At 37.2% G+C, this 18,386-nt stretch overlaps 1 protein-coding gene across 3 annotated transcripts in view; it reads left to right on the top strand.

The window, feature by feature from the left end:
- The window catches only part of LY75 (lymphocyte antigen 75), a 154,402-nt gene that overhangs the window by 41,262 nt on the left and 94,754 nt on the right, over positions 1-18,386 (top strand). For all 3 annotated transcript variants that reach the window (XM_066346475.1, XM_066346476.1, XM_066346477.1), the window contains exons 13-16: positions 340-482; positions 6,701-6,782; positions 7,912-7,980; positions 15,974-16,088. In XM_066346475.1, the coding sequence (XP_066202572.1) occupies positions 340-482; positions 6,701-6,782; positions 7,912-7,980; positions 15,974-16,088 (409 nt within the window). The remainder of the gene's footprint in view (positions 1-339; positions 483-6,700; positions 6,783-7,911; positions 7,981-15,973; positions 16,089-18,386) is intronic.

Below are 18,386 nucleotides of genomic sequence, written 5' to 3'. Positions count from 1 at the left end.
CTCTGACAACACTGGGACAGTTCCCCAGACTGACCGAGGAAGGCCGTCCCTCTGACAACACTGGGACAGTTCCCCAGACTGACCGAGGAGGGCCGTCCCTCTGACAACTCTGGCTAGCACCTGTGATGGCCTTTAGTGGCCCTTTCAGCAGGACCTGGCTGTGACACAGTGTATAAAGACCTATGTCTTCATTACACTTGTAAGAATCCATTTCAGGACCTGTACATTTGATTATAATGACTTTAAAATTGTGAATATTTTAAAAACAAATTAACATTATATTTTTAAAACAAATTAACATAATATTTTAAAAACAAATTAACATTATATTTTGTTAAGCTATTTCATATAGAAAGAGTTGTAAGGAAGAGGAACTGGGAAGAAGCTGAGAGATTCTGCCAAGCACTTGGAGGACACCTTCCTAGCTTCCATTATATGGATGAAATAAAGCAATTTTTTCACTTGTTAACAGAGCACTTCAGGTAATACTTTTAAAATGAGATCTGTGCTAAATTCGGTACCCTCTAGGTATTCAGAATTGATGTTTGTTATCTGAAAGACTCAGTCAGTACTTAGCAGTCATTGAACATGAAGTGTTTTTGTGTGTAAGAAACTATGAATGAATCTAAGATGAGGGAGACAGAGGCCCCACTCTTTACATAGCATAATAAAGTCCAGCCATGGGATAAGGGAATTGTAGTGGAAAAGCTAGCGCACAGGTGAGGAGGGACCATCGGAATTCAGAGGCGGGAGAAAGTGTTTCTGGGAGGATTTCCTACTTGGGAAAAATATCCTGAAGAAGAATGTTCTTGGAAGATAAGGTAATATTTTGAAAGGTAAGATAGAAGGAGCCAGGAAAACTGAATGTAAGCAAAGGTACTGAAACCAGAATGTACAAAGAAAACCATTACATAGAAACTGATGCAAGCATCCAGCTTTTTCACAAACTAATCTAATTCTAATATCAAAGCCTGTCAACAGTAGCATAAAGAATTACAGACCAACTTTATGACTAGACTTAAAAAAATAAATATAACTGGTATAATAATAAACACTTTTATAATGTTTATTATGTACAGATAGTTTCCTAAGTGTTTCCTCTAGCTATTAGCTCATTTAATCCTTACAGCAACCTTTGAGGCAAGTGCTATTACTATGCCCATTATATCTAAACGAGAAGAAAGAAACACAGAGAAGTAAAACTTGCCAAAGATTATATAGCTAGAAAGGAAAGGATTTAATAGCTGAACCCATTAGAGCCCACAGTCTTTTTTTTTTTTTTTTTTTTTTTTTTTGTATTTTTTTGAAGCTGGAAACGGGGAGAGACAGTCAGACAGACTCCCGCATGCACCGGACCGGGATCCACCCGGCACGCCCACCAGGGGGCGACGCTCTGCCCACCAGGGGGCGATGCTCTGCCCCTCTGGGGCGTAGCTCTGCCGCAACCAGAGCCACTCTAGCGCCTGGGGCAGAGGCCAAGGAGCCATCCCCAGCGCCGGGCCATCTTTGCTCGAATGGAGCCTTGGCTGCGGGAGGGGAAGAGAGAGAGACAGAGAGGAAGGGGGGGGGGTAGAGAAGCAAATGGGCGCTTCTCCTATGTGCCCTGGCTGGGAATCGAACCTGGATCCCCCGCACGCCAGGCCAACGCTCTACCGCTGAGCCAACCGGCCAGGGCCTAGAGCCCACATTCTTAACTCCCTGCATTATAATACCTCAGGATAACACACTTTGATAATAAGGATTTCTTTTAAGAATACAAGGTTGGGTCACTAGATCAAGGCAAACATTATGTGTTCATCTTAATAGGTGCTGAAAATACATCTGGTAAAATTCACTATTAATTCCTGGCTTAATATATAAATATCACATACTTAACATATTTAATTAATATCACTATTATAAATTATTATTAAATTATGAATAAAAGAATAGCTCAACCAATATCAATATTATACTTAATGATTAAACATTATATGCATTTCTATAAAAGTCAGGAAAAGGTAAAGATACCTATTATTACTTTTGTTGATTTTGTAACTATCCCCTGTGCATTAAGATTTTTAAAAAATAACACCAGAACATGTAAATATTTATAATATAATTGAGTGGTGGGAAAAAATTATGAAAGTGTAAAAACTATACTACTTACATTAAAAAGTAGGTTGCAAAAATGCAGCAAAAAAGATAATTACTGAGAGATAAGATTTTCTAAATGTTTGAACATTTTCCCCATTTTCTAGATCCTTATTAATATACCTGCTACTGTATTTTTCTAATTAAGTACATTTAAGTTTCACTAAAATGTACTGGAAACCTGATGAAACACCTGTCCTCCATAAGTGTTCATTTATTAAGCATCTATCATTCAGGTACTCTAGAGTTTAATTTCTAGCATTAGAAATTAATATACAGAATTTCATTGCAGACCTGCCTGAGCTCATTTGGATATACTAACTCCTAGGTTCTCTTTGAGATGAGTGTTGCCTAGCCACTCCCTACTACCTTGGGGAGTAGATTATAATGAATGCAAAATCAGACCAATCTTTCCACACGTGCAGACATTTATTAAACATTCATTGAAGCAGGCACAAAATGTTTCACCCAACCTATTTGCTGAGCTGGACAACATCCCAGCAGTCTGTCCTTTCAGGGAATCCAACCACCATCTTGAGTGGAAGGTGTATTGGAGGTAGATGTGACAACATTCCAGAAGCAGGAGTCTGTTCCATAATATTGTCAGAATCATGCAGTCCCAATCACCTGACCCAATGACAAGACATGGGACTATTTGGAGCTCAAGCCCCAGGTCCATTTCTAATGATGTAGGCACTGGCCTCACAAGATTCCAATACCCTTTCATGAAGGGTGAGAGTCTCTATATATTTTAGCCATTCTTCATGTCTTCAACAACTTCAGTTTCACCAGTGAGAGTCCAATTTGAATATTTTGTTGATCAACAGTCTTCTAACTTTGCTGAAATAAACCCATTTCTGACATTCATTCTGCTAATTACCAAAGCTTCAAGTGTAGCTTTGGATGACAGGTGTCCTTGTGGTGACTGTCTCTGGAACATGGCCCTTAATTACACCAAGCAAAAGGTTAGGAACCTTTAATTGGAACAGGGGGCCATGGATAAGTACTAAGCAATGAGGTCGTAGATATTTGTGGGAATCAGTTGATGGAGAATAGATTGTCATACATGATATGAATGATCCGTAAGAACTTCTATATAGAAAGTATTAATAGATTACATTAGAAAACAAAAGTCTGAGAATTAACTAAGGAATCTTTCTTGATTTGTTTCTTAGTTTCTGATTACACTTGCTGAGGGTCCCTCTTACCCCAATTAAAAAAGTAAGCAGGTTTATTACATAAAACTTCTGAAATGTAAAAATGGTAAGAAAGAAAATAAAAATCACCTCAAATCCTAGCTCCCAGTTAGACAGTTAACATTAAGTGTAACATAGAATGTACAATGTTTAGTTTTTTCTGATCACCAAAATAATGCATATTGAATTTAGAAACAAAAGCACAAGAAAAAAACAAATCACCATAACCCTTTTACTCATAGGAACTATATTTTATTATATTCTTATCCCAGCAGCTAACACAGTACTATGTTAAACAGATGGTGTTGTCTGCTTATGCACTCCATTAATAAATCATTTGCCCATGCTATGCTTAGAAAAATAGCATATTCTAAAGCAATGTTATGACCATGGCTTGAAGGAAAGGAAGGAAACAAACTTACTTATATTAGAAAAATGATTCTAAAGCTTATTCCTTGAACATCTTAGCTTTTTATTACAGGAATTGACCTTTCTCAGCAAGATGTCCATTGCCCAAATTGTGTATTGAATGCCAAGTAGTTAAGTCTGCTATACTTCTCAATCTGCATTCTATGTCTCTATTTGTGTTTCACTGAGAAGGAGTCATGGTGTACCAAGTCCTTAAGGCTCTAAGATCTTTGCAGCTCTAAATGACAGCCCACTAGGGAGGCCATTATAGAACAAAAATAGTCATAGGATTAGAGAAGAAAGCCTTGTTTGCAATGCCATTGCTGCTGTGTACACTTACCTCCTGCGATGTAGTGTGAATGGATTTAGATGTAAATCTAAGGCTTTGCAGAGGAAGCACTCACATCAAATAGTGTTATTGGAGGGTATGGCTGAGATACTGTTTTCCTTAGAAACAAGATGCAGCAGGAAATTTGAGAAGGAGAATTTTAACACAAATACACATATTAAACTTTTATGCAATGCCTTCCTAACGTAACAGCCTTAAACCCTATACTTAGTGCTTGGAGTAGAAGAAATTTATAGAGCTGAAATTTTAGCTGATTTGATTCCTTAGTTATGATCAATTTTTTTCTCAATTTTCTAAAATCCATGTTAGAGGTGTTCAATGATTAATGTGATTTCCAATTTCTTTATCTGCCTACAGATAAATCAGTTCAAACCAGAAGTAAGGCATAGTTGAGGAAATATTTTCCACCTCTTATCACAGAAAAAAAGAGAACACAAGTAGCTACTATTTTCTATATTTATAACACACGAATGTATCTCTTGAAATAGAAGCTGAAAACTAGAAATATCCAGATTGAAATGAAGTTCAATCTCAGAACGTAGTGATGATTAGAAATTTTGGGCAAGGAGACAAGCTCAACTTTCTAGAAAACTGTTCTCAAGATACAGCAAAGCAGACAGAAATGGGCGTGAACACAGAGGATATTTCAGTAGGAAAAGCCAAGAGATAACGGGATACGGACAGCTCTCTAAGGACTCTTCGATCATCTTCGATCATCTTTCTGGTTGTACCCTTGATTGTATAAAGAAGATAAACTATCTCATGATTATTTTAGGGCAACACAAAATTCTGCACAAAGTCCCCAAAACTTAACCTCTTCTTTATTTTATCCATCTAATTTTAATTATACTGTTTATGACGATTATCTCAACCCTGTGGTTTAGCTATCCAACAATTGGGGAGTATGATTAATTCGGAAGCTTGTAAGAAAGTTCCAATTAATGGCAAACACAAACTGCAGATTCCTCTTACAGCTGCTGAATCCAATCTGGACTTCATTGTCTCCCCTAGAGTTTTCCTAAGTCCACAAAGTGGTGATCTTGCTCTGTGGAGCAGTACAGTATAACAATAAAATCTGAAAGGGGCGGTCCTGGTGTTCCACTGCAGGAAGCTGAAGAGCTTCAAGTTGAAAAGATGGAAAAATGCTTATTGATATTAAAATACGATGGAATGTTGAGTAAAGAAGTAAAGGAAAGCAATTATTTTATTAAAAAGTAAGGAATTAAGGCCCTGGCCGGTTGGCTCAGTGGTAGAGCGTCGGCCTGGCGTGCAAGGGGTCCCGGGTTCGATTCCCGGCCAGGGCACACAGGAGAAGCGCCCATCTGCTTCTCCACCCCTCCCCCTCTCCTTCCTCTCTGTCTCTCTCTTCCCGTCCCGCAGCCAAGGCTCCATTGGAGCAAAGATGGCCCGGGCGCTGGGGATGGCTCCTTGGCCTCTGCCCCAGGCGCTAGAGTGGCTCTGGTCGCAGCAGAGCGACGCCCCGGAGGGGCAGAGCATCGCCCCCTGGTGGGCAGAGCGTCGCCCCTGGTGGGCGTGCCGGGTGGACCCCGGTCGGGCGCATGCGGGAGTCTGTCTGACTGTCTCTCCCCGTTTCCAGCTTTGGAAAAATACAAAAAAAAAAAAGTAAGGAATTAATTTAAAACTAAGTTTACTCTAGCCTTTAATTTGCTTCTTGTATTTGCCAGTGGTCTTGTAGCTGTACATTCCACATATTCCGTATATTCTACTGAGCTTGAGAGTAAGGATTAATTTTAGATTTTGATTCTATACCTTCTCTAATATGTGTTATATTTTACATATATGTATATTGTGATGCGTATAAAACATGTAGTCATATGTACTGATCGTACATACCATATACAATCAGCAGGTTAAATTATATAGAAACAAGCCTCTCCAAAGAAGTCACATGGAAAATGGCCTACTTAATTTTTTTAATTGGATTAATTGGGGTGCCATTGGTTAACATAACCACATAGGTTTCAGGTGCCCAATTCTACAACACATCTCTGTGCACGGTATTGTGTGTTCACTCGCCCTCCAGTCAAATCTTTATTCATCACCATTTATCCCCCATACCTTCCTCCACTTCTCCCCTCCCCCGCCAGCAATCTCCATACTGTTGTTTGTGTCCACAGTTTGTTTGGTTTTTGTCCTCTTTTGCTCAATCCCTCAACCCTCCTCAACTAACCCCACACTCCAATGGCTGTCAGCCTGCTCTCTATGTATGAGTCTATCCGATTTGCTCGTTAGTTCGTTTTGTTCATTAGATTCCACATATGAGTGCAATCTTATGGTACTTATGTTTCTCAGACTTAGAAAATAGCCTCCTTCTCTGGCTGAATAGCTCAGTTGGTTAGGGCAACATCCCAATCCACCAAGGTTGTGGGTTCGATCCCAAGTCAGGGCACATATAAGAATCAACCAATGACTGCATAAAAAAAGTGGAACAACAAATCAGTGTTTGTCTCTCTCTTTCTCTCTCTTGTTCTCTCCCTTGCTAAAATCAATCTGACTAAACATGCATGTCCCAAGCATTTTAGACATGTGAATGCTATTTTTGTCAAAGACTGTGATTAAATATCAACATTTTTAACACTTCCTTTTTACCTAGTGACGAGCGTTGGCTATGGATAGGTTTGAATAAAAGAAGCCCCGATTTACAAGGATCCTGGCAATGGAGTGACCGTACACCGGTAAGTTTAAACTTTCTTGTTTGGGGTAATATTGAAAGAGCATTGGTTTCAATAACAAGTAAGTTGCCTATTAAGTAATACATTCACGCCTGACCTGTGGTAGCACAGTGGATAGACCCGCCACTGGGAGTGCCAGTGTGAAACACTAGGCTTGCCCGGTCAAGGCATGTTCAAGAAGCAGTCAATGAACAACTAAAGTGAAGCAACTACGATCTTGCTCTCCCCCTCCCCCCCTGAAATCAATAAATAAAATCTTTAAATAAATATAAATAAATGATGCACCCACATACCATATAACCATTAAATTAATTTTGTAGCTGAATCTTGATTGAAATGGAAATAAATTCACAAATATGAGATATGGATAAAAAAGTTACTAACCTTATTTTTATTTTAAAAAGTAACCATATCTTTAGGCTTTTTCTTTATAATCCAAAAAATATAAAAATATTGATATATAGATATGGTGATCATCTTCGGGTAGTGCATCTGATTTTTTCTTTTCTCGCAATATTTTTTCTTTTTTTCATAATAGGAAGCTTTTACTTTTACTGTCTAAAAATATGTTATATAAAAAAGAAAGCACCTTTATTGAGGGAAATAATTTGTTTAAGGGGAACCCTAAAAGGTCCTTAAATATTATATCAAATGTTTACATTATCCTTAAGAGTGGTTTCGGATAACACTTAAAGGAGCAGCTAATATTCAAATATTAAATATTCACTCGACCACTGTGTCAGTTCATTGTGTATTCTTTCTAAATGTAAAATTCCTTGACTTCCATTTTCAAAATGGACTATATCTGAGAATAGTTCATCAAATAACTAGCATTCAAACACATGCTAAAAAGAAGTATTTTGCAAACACCTGATTATGTGACTCCAGCTGTGAACTTAAGACACTGTGAACCTGCCCTCCTAGAACTGTATCTTCATTTGGAAACTGATGACATTATGACATTTTCTAAGTCCTCTCATGATCTAGCATCCTCATATAGAAAAGGATGTGAAAAAGTTCTCCTTCCATGGCATAGGAACACACTTGAGTTATTAAAGCTGCCTAAATTACATCTAAATTGCAAATATTTATACATCAGTCTTAAATTCTCAAGCCTCCCTTCTCTTTTAAGGTGTCTACTATTACCATGGAAAATGAGTTTCAGCAGGATTATGATATCAGAGACTGTGTCGCTGTCAAGGTCAGTACAATGTTAGAAAATCTGTATATTTAAAAAATAAATCTGGCATCATGTGCAGTCAGGCAACAAACCTGTGGAGTGTCTTTGGTGTGTAGAACATGATATTGAGTGTGATGGGAGGTAAGAAGTTACCCATGGTTCAGTCCTCAAGACACCTAATTGATACTTAACTTGAGAAGATAAAATTTATATTCAAGAAAAACAGGCTTTTATTACTATACAGTAATAAGCTCTAAATGAGTAGTCTAAAGGGGATTGATTAATGAAAGTCAGAGGAGGAAATAATTCCTGTGGCCTATTTCCAGAAAGAGGTGGGGCATGACTGGATCTTTAAGGAGAGGTAGGGTTTGGTCACATACGATAGGTTTAAGCTTTCTAATGGGGAAATGGTATGAGGAAGTAGCATAAAATAAAGTAAGAATGGAAGGGGAAGGGTACGGCAGTGAGGAGAACAGAATACAAAACAAAAAGTTTTTTTTTTTTAATTTTTTGAGTTTTTTGAGGTGACATTGGTTAACAAAACCATACAGGTTTCAAGTGTACAACTCAAGAAAACATCATCTGCACACTGCGTCATGCACCCTTCACCCAAACTGAAGTCCTTTTCCATCTCTGTCTATCCCCTTTTCCTTTTCCTACATCCCTCACCCCATTCCCCCTGCCTATCACCACACTATTGTTTGTGTCTGTGTGTTACATATACCAGGATATTTTTTTTCTTGGCTTAATCCCTTCACCTTTTTTCAGCCAACTCCCAACCCCTCTCCCCTCTGACAGCTGTCTGTCTCTTCTCTGTATCTATGCTTCTGTTTCTATATTGTTTGTTACATTATTTTGTTCATTAGATTCCATATATAAGTGAAATCATATGCTACTTGTCTTTCTCTGATTGGCTTATTTCACTTAGCATAATGTTCTCCAGGTCCATGCATGCTGTTGCAGAAGGTTAGATTTTCTTCTTTTTTATGCTGAGTAATATTCCACTGTGTAAATGTACCAGAGCTTTTTGATCTACTCGTCTACTGATGGACACTTGGGCTGTTTCCAGATCTTGGCTATTGTAAATAATGCTGCATTGAACATAGAGGTGCATATATTCTTTTGAATCAGTGTTTCAGGTTTATTTGAATATATTCTCAGAAGTGGGATCACCACATCAAAAGGCAGTTGTTCCATTTTAAGTTTTCTGTGGAAACTCCATACTGTTTTCCACAGTGGTGACATGAGTCTGCATTTTCACCAACAGTGCATGAGGATTCCCTTTTCTCCACATCCTTACCAGCACTTTTTGTTGACTTATTGATGATAGCCATTCTGGCAGGTTTGAGGTAATATCTCCTTGTGGTTTTAATTTGCATGTCTCTTATGCAAGAAGATTATGGATTAGTGACATTGAGCATCTTTTCATTTGTCTATCGGCCATCTATATGTCTTCTTTGGAAGAGTGTCTATTCAGATCCTTTGCCCATTTTTAAATTGAATTGTTTGTTTTCTTGGTGTTGAGTTATATAAGTTCTTTATAGATTTTTTGGAAATTAACGCCTTATCAGAAGTATCATTGACAAATATGTTCTTACCTTCAGTGGGTTGCCTTTTCATTTTGTTGATGGTTTGTTAGACTGCAAAAGCATTTTAGTTTGATGTAATCCCATTTGTTTATTTTTCCTTTTGTTTCCTGTGCCTGAGGAGATATATCAGAAAAAATATCACTATGAAAAATGTCTGAGATTATACTGCCTCTGTTTTCTTCTAGGATTTTTATTGTTTCACAACTTACATTTAAGTCTTTAATCCATTTTGAGTTTATTCTTGTGAATGGTGTGAGTTGGTGATCTAGTTTCATTTTTTGCTTGTATCTGTCCAGTTTTCCAAACACCATTGTTTGTTCTTGCCTCCTTTGTCAAATATTGAGTATAAAGGTGTGGGTTTATTTCTGGGTTCTATATTCTGTCCCATTTGGTCTATATGTCTGCTTTTATGGCAGTACCATGCCCTTTTGATTACTATAGCCTTGTAGTATAGTTTGATATAAAGTAGTGTGATTCATCAAACTTTGTTTTTCTTTCTCAAGATTGCTGTGGCCATTCAGGGGCTTTTGTAGTTCCATATATTGATAGAATTTTGAAATATTTGCTCTAGTTGAAATGTGAAATACACCATTGGTATCTTGATAGGAATTGCATTGAGTCTATAGATTGCTTTGGGTAGTATGGACATTTTAATGACATTAATTCTTCCTATCCATGAACATGGTATATGCTTCCACTTATTTGTACCTTCTTCAGTTTCTTCCTTCAGTGTCTTATAATTTTCCAAGTACAGGTCTTCTACATCCTTGGTTAAATTTATTTCTAGGTATTGTATTCTTTTTGAAGCAATTATGAATGGGATTGTTTTTTAGTTTCTCTTTCTGACAATTCATTACTATTGTGTAAAATGCAACTGATTTCCAGATATTTATTTTGTATCCTGCTACTTTTCTGAATTCATTTATCAGTTCTGATAGTTTCTTGGTGGAATTTTTAGGGTTCTTTATATACAGTGTCACATCATCTGAAAATAATGACAGTTTTACTTCTTCCTTTTCAATTTAGATATCTTTTATTCTCTGATTGTGTGGCTAGGACTTCAGTACTATGTTGAATAACAATGGTGAAAGTAGACATCTTTATTTTGTTTCTGATCTTAAAGGAAATGCTTGTAGTTTTTGCCCATTGAATACAATGGTGGCTGTAGGTTTGTTATATATGGCCTCTATTATATTGACGTGTATTTCTTCTATTTCCACTTTGCTGAGAGTTTTTATCTTCCATGGGTGCTGGATTTTATCAAATGCTTTTTCTGCCTTTATTGATATGATCATGTGATTTTTATCATTCAAGTTGTTTATGGAGTGTATCACATTTATTGATTTGTAGCTATTGTACCAAACTTGCATGCCCAAAATAAATCCCACTTGATCATTGTATATGATCTTTTCAATGTACTGCTATATTTAGTTTGCTAGTATGATATTTTGTTGAAGATTTTAGTATCTATGTTCATCTGGGATATTGGCCTATAATTTTATCTTCTTTATCTGTAGTATCTTTCTCTGGTTTTGGAACTAGAATAATGGTGGCCTTGTAAAATGAGCTCTTTCTGAATTTTTTCAAATATTTTAAGAATAGGTGTTAATCCTTCTTTAACTGTTTGGTAGAATTTACTTGTGAAGCCATCTGGTCCAGGGTATCTTTGTTGTTGTTGGGAGTTTTTTTTTTATCACTGCTTCAATTTTATTAGTTGCAATCTGTCTATTCAGATTGTCTTGATTCTTCCTGATTCAGTTTTGGAAGATTATACATTTCTAACAATTTATCCATTTCATCCAAATAAGCCAATTTGTTGGCATATAGTTATAACATTTTCATACAAACCTTTGTATTTCTTTGTTGTCAGTTTTTACCTCTCATCTTTCATTTCTGGTTTTATTTATTTGGCTTCTCTCTCTTTTTATCTTGATGAGTCTGGTTAGAGATTTGTTAATCTGGTTTATCTTTTCAAAGAAAGAGCTCTTGGTTTCATTGATCTTTTGTATTTTTTTTTTTAGACTCCATTTCATTTATTTCTACTCTGATCCTTCTATTTTCTCATTTTGGGCTTTGTTCGTTGTTCTTCTTCAAGTTCTTTTGAGTGTAAAGTTAGATTGTTTATTTGAGATTGTTCTTATTTCGTGAGGTAGGTCTGTAATTTCATGAATTTCTCTCCTAGGACTGTTTTCACTGTATTCCATAGATTTTGGGTTGTGGTGTTCTCATTTTAATTTGTTTTCAGTTATCTTTCAGTTTCTTCTTTGACTTCACTTTTACCCCCTTCATTGTTTAATAACATGTTATTTAGCTTCCATGTCCTTGTATATTTTTTAATTTTTTATTGTAATTGATTTCTAGTTTCATATCATTGTTGTCAGAGAAGATGCTTGATATGTTTTCTGTCTTCTTTGAGTTTATTAAGACTTGTTTTATGTCCTAACATGTGGTCTGTCTTAGAAAATGACATGTACACTTGAAAAGAATGCATATTCTACTGCTTTTGGATGAAGTGTTCTGTAAATATCAATTAGATGCATCTGATCCACTGTGTCATTTAAGGTTGTTGTTGCCTTGTTGATTTTGACTGGAAGATCTATCAATTCAGTGATGTCAGTGAATCCCCAACTATGGCCTAACCCAGTGGTCGGCAAATTGCGGCTAGTGAGCCACATGCAGCTCTTTGGCCCCTTGAGTGCAGGTGCAAAGGACAGTTTAGGAGTACCTTAATTAAGTTAATAACAATGTACCTACCTATATAGTTTAAGTTTAAAAAATTTGGCTCTCAAAAGAAATTTCAGTCGTACTGTTGATATTTGGCTCTGTTGACTAATGAGTTTGCTGACCACTGGCCTAACCAATGGTGGTACAGTGGATAGAGCATCAACCCAGAATGCTGAGGTCCTTGGTTTGAAACACTGAGGTCACCTGAGCTTATTGGCTTCAGCAAGGGCTTGCAAACTTGAACGCAAAGGTCACTGACTTGGCTTGAGTCCCCTGGTCAAGGTACATATGAGAAGCAATCAATGAACAACTAAGGTGCCATTACTATGAGTTGATGCTTCTTATCTCTCTCCTCCCTCTCTCTCTCTCCATCTCTCTCTCTCAAATCAACAAAAAAAAATATTCCAAACTCTGACTGGATTGCTGTTGATCTGTCCCTTAATGTCCACCAGGATTTTCTAGGATTTTTTTTGTATATTTAGTTGTTTTTAGATTGGATGCATATATGTTTTACAAGGGTTACATCCTCTTGTTGGATTGATTCCTTTAGTGTTATGTAATGTCCTTCTTTGTCTCTTGTTATGGCCTTTTGTTTTAAAGTCTATTTTGTCTGATATAAGTTTTGCTACCCCAACTTTCTAATTTCCACTTACATGGAATATTTTTTCCTATCCTTTCACTTTCAGTCTATGTGTATCTTTTGTTCTGAGGTGAGTGAGTGTCTTGTAGACAGCATATATATGGGTTATATTTTCTTACCATTCAACTATACTGTATCTTTTAATTGGAACATTTCATCTGTTTACATTTAAAGTTACTGAAGATCAAGAAGTTTTAATTGGTGTTGTTCATTGAAAATAAAGTTGAGAAAAAGGATTGCTGCTTGGTTAGAAAGTTTGTACATTTTTGGTAGGTCACAGAGTATTTTTAAAGGTTTTTCTTTCTTTTTTTTTTTTTTACAGAGACAGAGAGAGAGTCAGAGAGAGGGATACATAGGGACAGAGAGATAGGAACAAAGAGAGATGAGAAGCATCAATCATCAGTTTTTCGTTGTGGCACTTTAGTTCATTGATTGCTTTCTCATATGTGCCTTGACTGTGGGGCTACAGCAGACCAAGTAACCCTTTGCTCAAGCCAGCGACCTTGGATCCAAGCTGGTGAGCTTTGCTCAAGCCAGATGAGTCTGCACTTAAGCTGGCGACCTCAGGGTCTCAAACCTGGGTCCTCCGCATCCCAGTCTGACGCTCTATCCACTGTGCCACTGCCTGGTCAGGCCCTTTTTAAAGGTTTTAACATGAACTAACGAGGGTATAAGATGATTCATCTTTAAACAAATTTCAAGATACAGTAGATAGCACTAAATGACATTAAAAATAGGCATTTTGAAGGTGACGGAGGACAATCTGACTTTGGGTGATGGGTATGCAACATAATTGAATGACAAGATAACCTGGACATATTTTCTTTGAATATATGTACCCTGATTTATTGTTGTCACCCCATTAAAATTAATAAAAAATTATTTATAAAAAAATAGGCATTTCCCTTTACAGAAAAGATTCAGTTATACATTCCATAAGTATTATATCTAAGCAATGAGTGACGCTCTGGGGATATAATTATGACAAGGTATAAGACAGTCATTGTCATCACAGAATTTACAGTCTAGTTGGAGATAAACACAAATAAATAAACAATTATAAGGGTTACAGCAGGCAAAATACAAGTTTTATGCAAGAGCAAGAGTATTTGGGAGAATAAAGTTGGTGATGGTGGTAGTGATGCAGTCATTAACACTTGTTGACTCATGAGCTAGGCAGAATGTTAGGCATGTCACAGATATCTTTCACTGAATACTTAGGCAACCTTTTGAGGTAGGTACTATTACTGTATTCATTTTATAAGGAAGAAATTTGAACTTTGAGTAACTTACGTGATTACAGAACTAAAATTTAAACCTACGTGTCTGGGTTCACTCTGCTGTATGACTAGACATTTATAGAAACATTCAGAAGGGATACTATTTATGGAGGAAATAATACATTTTAGTTTAGATATTCTGAATCCAAGCTAGCAATAAGAACTATTTTATAGTAAGTAGAAATCCAGAGACTGAATCAAAGAAAACTGTAATGACATGAAAGCTCGAAGAACCAAGAAGTAGATTGGGCAAATCACTAACATAGAAAATGCAAGAGGATGAGAAAACAAGAGACATGTAAACCATTGTTTTTCAATCACTGGTCTGCCAGAAATTTCATGCCAGTCGGCAAAAGAGTTGACCACCCTGACAGTGTATGAAGCAGACCGGCACAAAATTTCTGGCAGACCAGCACCGGGCCATAGACCAGCAGTTGAAAACCACTGATCTAGTTAATATCTTTTCTAAGCAAGCCCAGGAAAGATTCAAGAAGGCAGCTGACCAGAAATGTTACAGGAAGGGTGAGACAAAAAACTGAGAAGGTCATTGGAAAGCACTATTTTCAAAGTAACTGTTCTAGTAATAAACTGTATAGTATTATGCCATTTTTATAGAATTCCCAATTTCACACATGAGAAGGTGAAAACTTCAGAGAAGCTTGTGAAGTTTCCCAAAAAGTGATGTAATTAACAGACTATGTTCTCCATAAGTAGAGTCCCCATCTTTGAAAAGATTGAAAAGTCTACCAACAAAACTAAATAAAAGAGACAATGATGCCACCAGCATCAGGAATAAGACCAGCTAGGGCAGTGTTCTAGAAGGAGAATCTTAACCTCACCTGCCACTATACCCATGAGAATCTTGGTCTTAGAGAAAACAGTTCAACCTGACACGGCGGTGGCACAGTGGATAGAGCGTTTGCCTGGGATGCTGAGGACCCAGGTTCGAAACTCCGAGGCCACTGCTTGAGCACAGAGTCACCAGCTTGAGCATGGGATCATATACATGACCCCATGTCTCTGGCTTGAGCCCAAAAGGTTGCTGGCTTGAAGCCCAAGGTCACTGGCTTGAGCAAGGGGTTGCTGGCTCTGCTTGGAGCCCCCCTATATGAAAAAGCAATCAATGAATAACTAAGGTGCCGTTGATGCTTCTCATCTCTCTCCCTTCCTGTCTGTCTGTCCCTGTTTGTCCCCTCCTCTCTCTCTCTTTTGCTCTCTCTCTCTCTCTCTCTCTTAGTGGGAAAGAGAGAACAATTTAAAAACTAATGGATGCTCTTCCCAAGTCAGGCCTTCTCTTTTCCTTTCTCCCTGCTTGCTGGCTGGAATTTGTAGAGTGCTATCTTGGACCACATGGAGAAGAGCAATGTCTAGGAATGCAGAGCAACACCAAAGAAAGAGCCTGGGCCCCTGATGCTAGACTTTTATGTCACTTTTCCCAGATCACTTTAAAACAACCTGGTGTTTGGAAACCAGTGAGCCATTTATTCTTTTCTGTTAAATCATTTAAAGGTACAAGATTCTATAATTTTGTATCAATAAAACCAAAACAAAAAAAAACAAACCCCAATAATTTGCATTTTGTACATAAACATGACCTTATGATATATTCCTTCATTAGCCTCTGGCTTAGGCTGTTACTGTGTAAACACTGCATTCATTCATGTTTTATTCATTGAACAAATATCTTGAGTGCAAGAGCTAAAACTGAGTTAAAAATAGTTTAGTGTTTTATAAGGGTTGAATCAACTTTAAAATAATCTGCAATCCTCTTTCTCCTTCAGGTCGTACAGCGGCTAGGGCGAAGAAACTGGTATTTCTATCATGACAGAGAGTATGTTTATTTAAGTCCTTTTGCTTGTGATACAAAACTTGAATGGGTATGTCAGATTCCAAGAGGTAAGCGGTAGTTTACTCCTCTTCACTCTTTTCATGTGAACATTGTGAATGCTGAGCCAAAGTGTCTAAAAAAGCATTTTTGTCTATAACTATCATTTTAAAAAGCTTCTAAGGAAGCGATTAATACATATATTAAGCTCTATCCTCCCTGACTATTACCCTTCATAGAAGGCTGGATTATTGATATTCGATGGTACCTTCCTCCTTTATTATGAAAGAATTTGTATAGAAGATAAAATTTAAGGCTAATTTATTGTGATCAGATCTTGGAATGAAAGATTAAGTGAAAGAAGCAACATGGCAGAGGGAATCATTTTTATTTTGATGCAGAATGAAGGATAAAATGAAGGTAAGCATGAGAAGAAGTAGGAATCGGGAAATCAAATCTTGGCATGTCCCTGAAAATTTAGAAATAATTCTCAGTGAACTCAAAAGCAGCTAATAATTTATGTCATTCAAATTTAGGAAACAGCTTGATTAGTAAGCCTTTGGAGACAAAAGGGAGAGAAAGGAGTAAAAATAGATGTCCTTTTACTTAACATTTTACTAGGAAAATGTGAAGGACTATTAAGGAAAATCTTAAGATTTTAACCCCCAAATTATTTTATGCAGATACTGAATATATGAAATTGTTAGTGGTAAATGTACAGAAAGTTCCAAAATGAATTTCTAAATTGAATCTAAACAGATTCTTGAAACCAAAGGTATAGCCTACTACAAGTTCTCAAAGAACCCCAAGATTACCTCATGGAACAGCTGATGAGAAGATTGTTCTTTTTCCATAGAAAAAGTACACCATATTGCCCTTAAAAGAACTTCGGATGTTACTTTTGGTACAGTAACTGTCAAGTTTCTCTCACATAAGCAAATTGGCAGTCCTCTAATAAAAGGGGAAGTGGTGTGTGAGTGTGTGTGTGTGTGTGTGTGTGTGTGTGTGTGTGTGTGTATTGATGGCGGTTTTCCAAAGGAAACATTATATGCCTGAGTTATTCTTGAAGAGGACCAAAGGAAAACCAGTTTGGATACCCTTTAAACAAGTGGAAAAATAACTAATTAATATAATTAATTAATATAATTAATTTAGATAATGTCTCTTTTGTGAAGTAGTGGTGGTGACATTCCCGTTACTCTGGCAGCTTGCTCGCATGCCACAGAGTGCCATCGCTCCCTCCCAAGTATGCCCGCTCTGGTAGCTGCAGCCCCGCCTCCCGTTTGAGTGATGGTGCAAACCCAAGTGTCTACACCAGAAAAACTAGAATTGACAAACAGTAACCACAGGAAATATTTACAAAGAGCGTGTGCTTTCTTTATATTTCTTCTTTATTATATATTTTTATTTTAAACAAAAGAGAAAGGAACTAACTAACTTAGCAAACATAAATCAATTAACCAAATAAATAAACCTTCTAATAATTGCACCCCTGCTCTCCCCATGCAGAAGCAAAATTAACAACTAAATAACTTCCTGTTTCAGCCCATTCCAAATTATTTGAAGCAATCAATGATTGCTTTATCGAAGGTTTCAATGTTATGTTTAACTCCCTTTTGACAGCTTCTAAATTTCTAATTTACAATGTTCACATTCACCTGGTAAGATATTTTCTTGGATATTAGAGAAACCAAAGTCTGATCAATCTGTATCTTCTGGTTTTCTTAAAGCAGTTTACCTCTTTAGTAGCCTAAATCATCATAGTTTTTTTCTCTAGCTCTTGTCTTTTTTTATTACCTGTTCAGCCAGTTCTGATTAGCTCCCTCATCTCTAAAAGAGAAATTTTGACAACATAAAAAATTTTTTAACATTTTTATTTAATTTATTGGGGTGACATTGGTTAATAAAGTTATATGGGTTTCAGGTGTACAATTCTATAACACATCATCTGTTTATTGTACCGTGTGTCCACCACCCCAAGTCAAGTAGTCAAGTCTCCTTCCATCACCATTTACCCCCCCTTTATCCTCTTCTACCTTCTCTCACTCCCCTTTCCCTCTGGTAATCACCATACTATTCTCTGTGGACAACCTAAATATTTTTTTATTTTTATTAAGTGAGAAGCGAGGAGGCAGAGAGACAGGCTTCCCTACATGTGCCCAACCAAGATCTACCCGGCAAGCCCCCTACTGGGCAATGCTCTGCCCTTCTGGGGCTGCTGCTTCGTTGCTCAGCAACCAAGCTATTTCAGCGCCAGAGGCAAGGCCATCGAGCCATCCTCAGCACCTGGGCCAACTCACTCTAATGGAGGAGAAGAGAGAGAGAGAAGGGGGACAGGTGGAGAAGCAGATGGTTGCTTCTCCTGTGTG

Source organism: Saccopteryx leptura, chromosome 7, assembly GCF_036850995.1.
Source record: "Saccopteryx leptura isolate mSacLep1 chromosome 7, mSacLep1_pri_phased_curated, whole genome shotgun sequence".
NCBI lineage: Eukaryota > Metazoa > Chordata > Mammalia > Chiroptera > Emballonuridae > Saccopteryx > Saccopteryx leptura.
The sequence above is the reverse complement of the archived record's forward strand: the minus strand, read 5'-3'. Positions and strand labels throughout refer to the sequence as shown.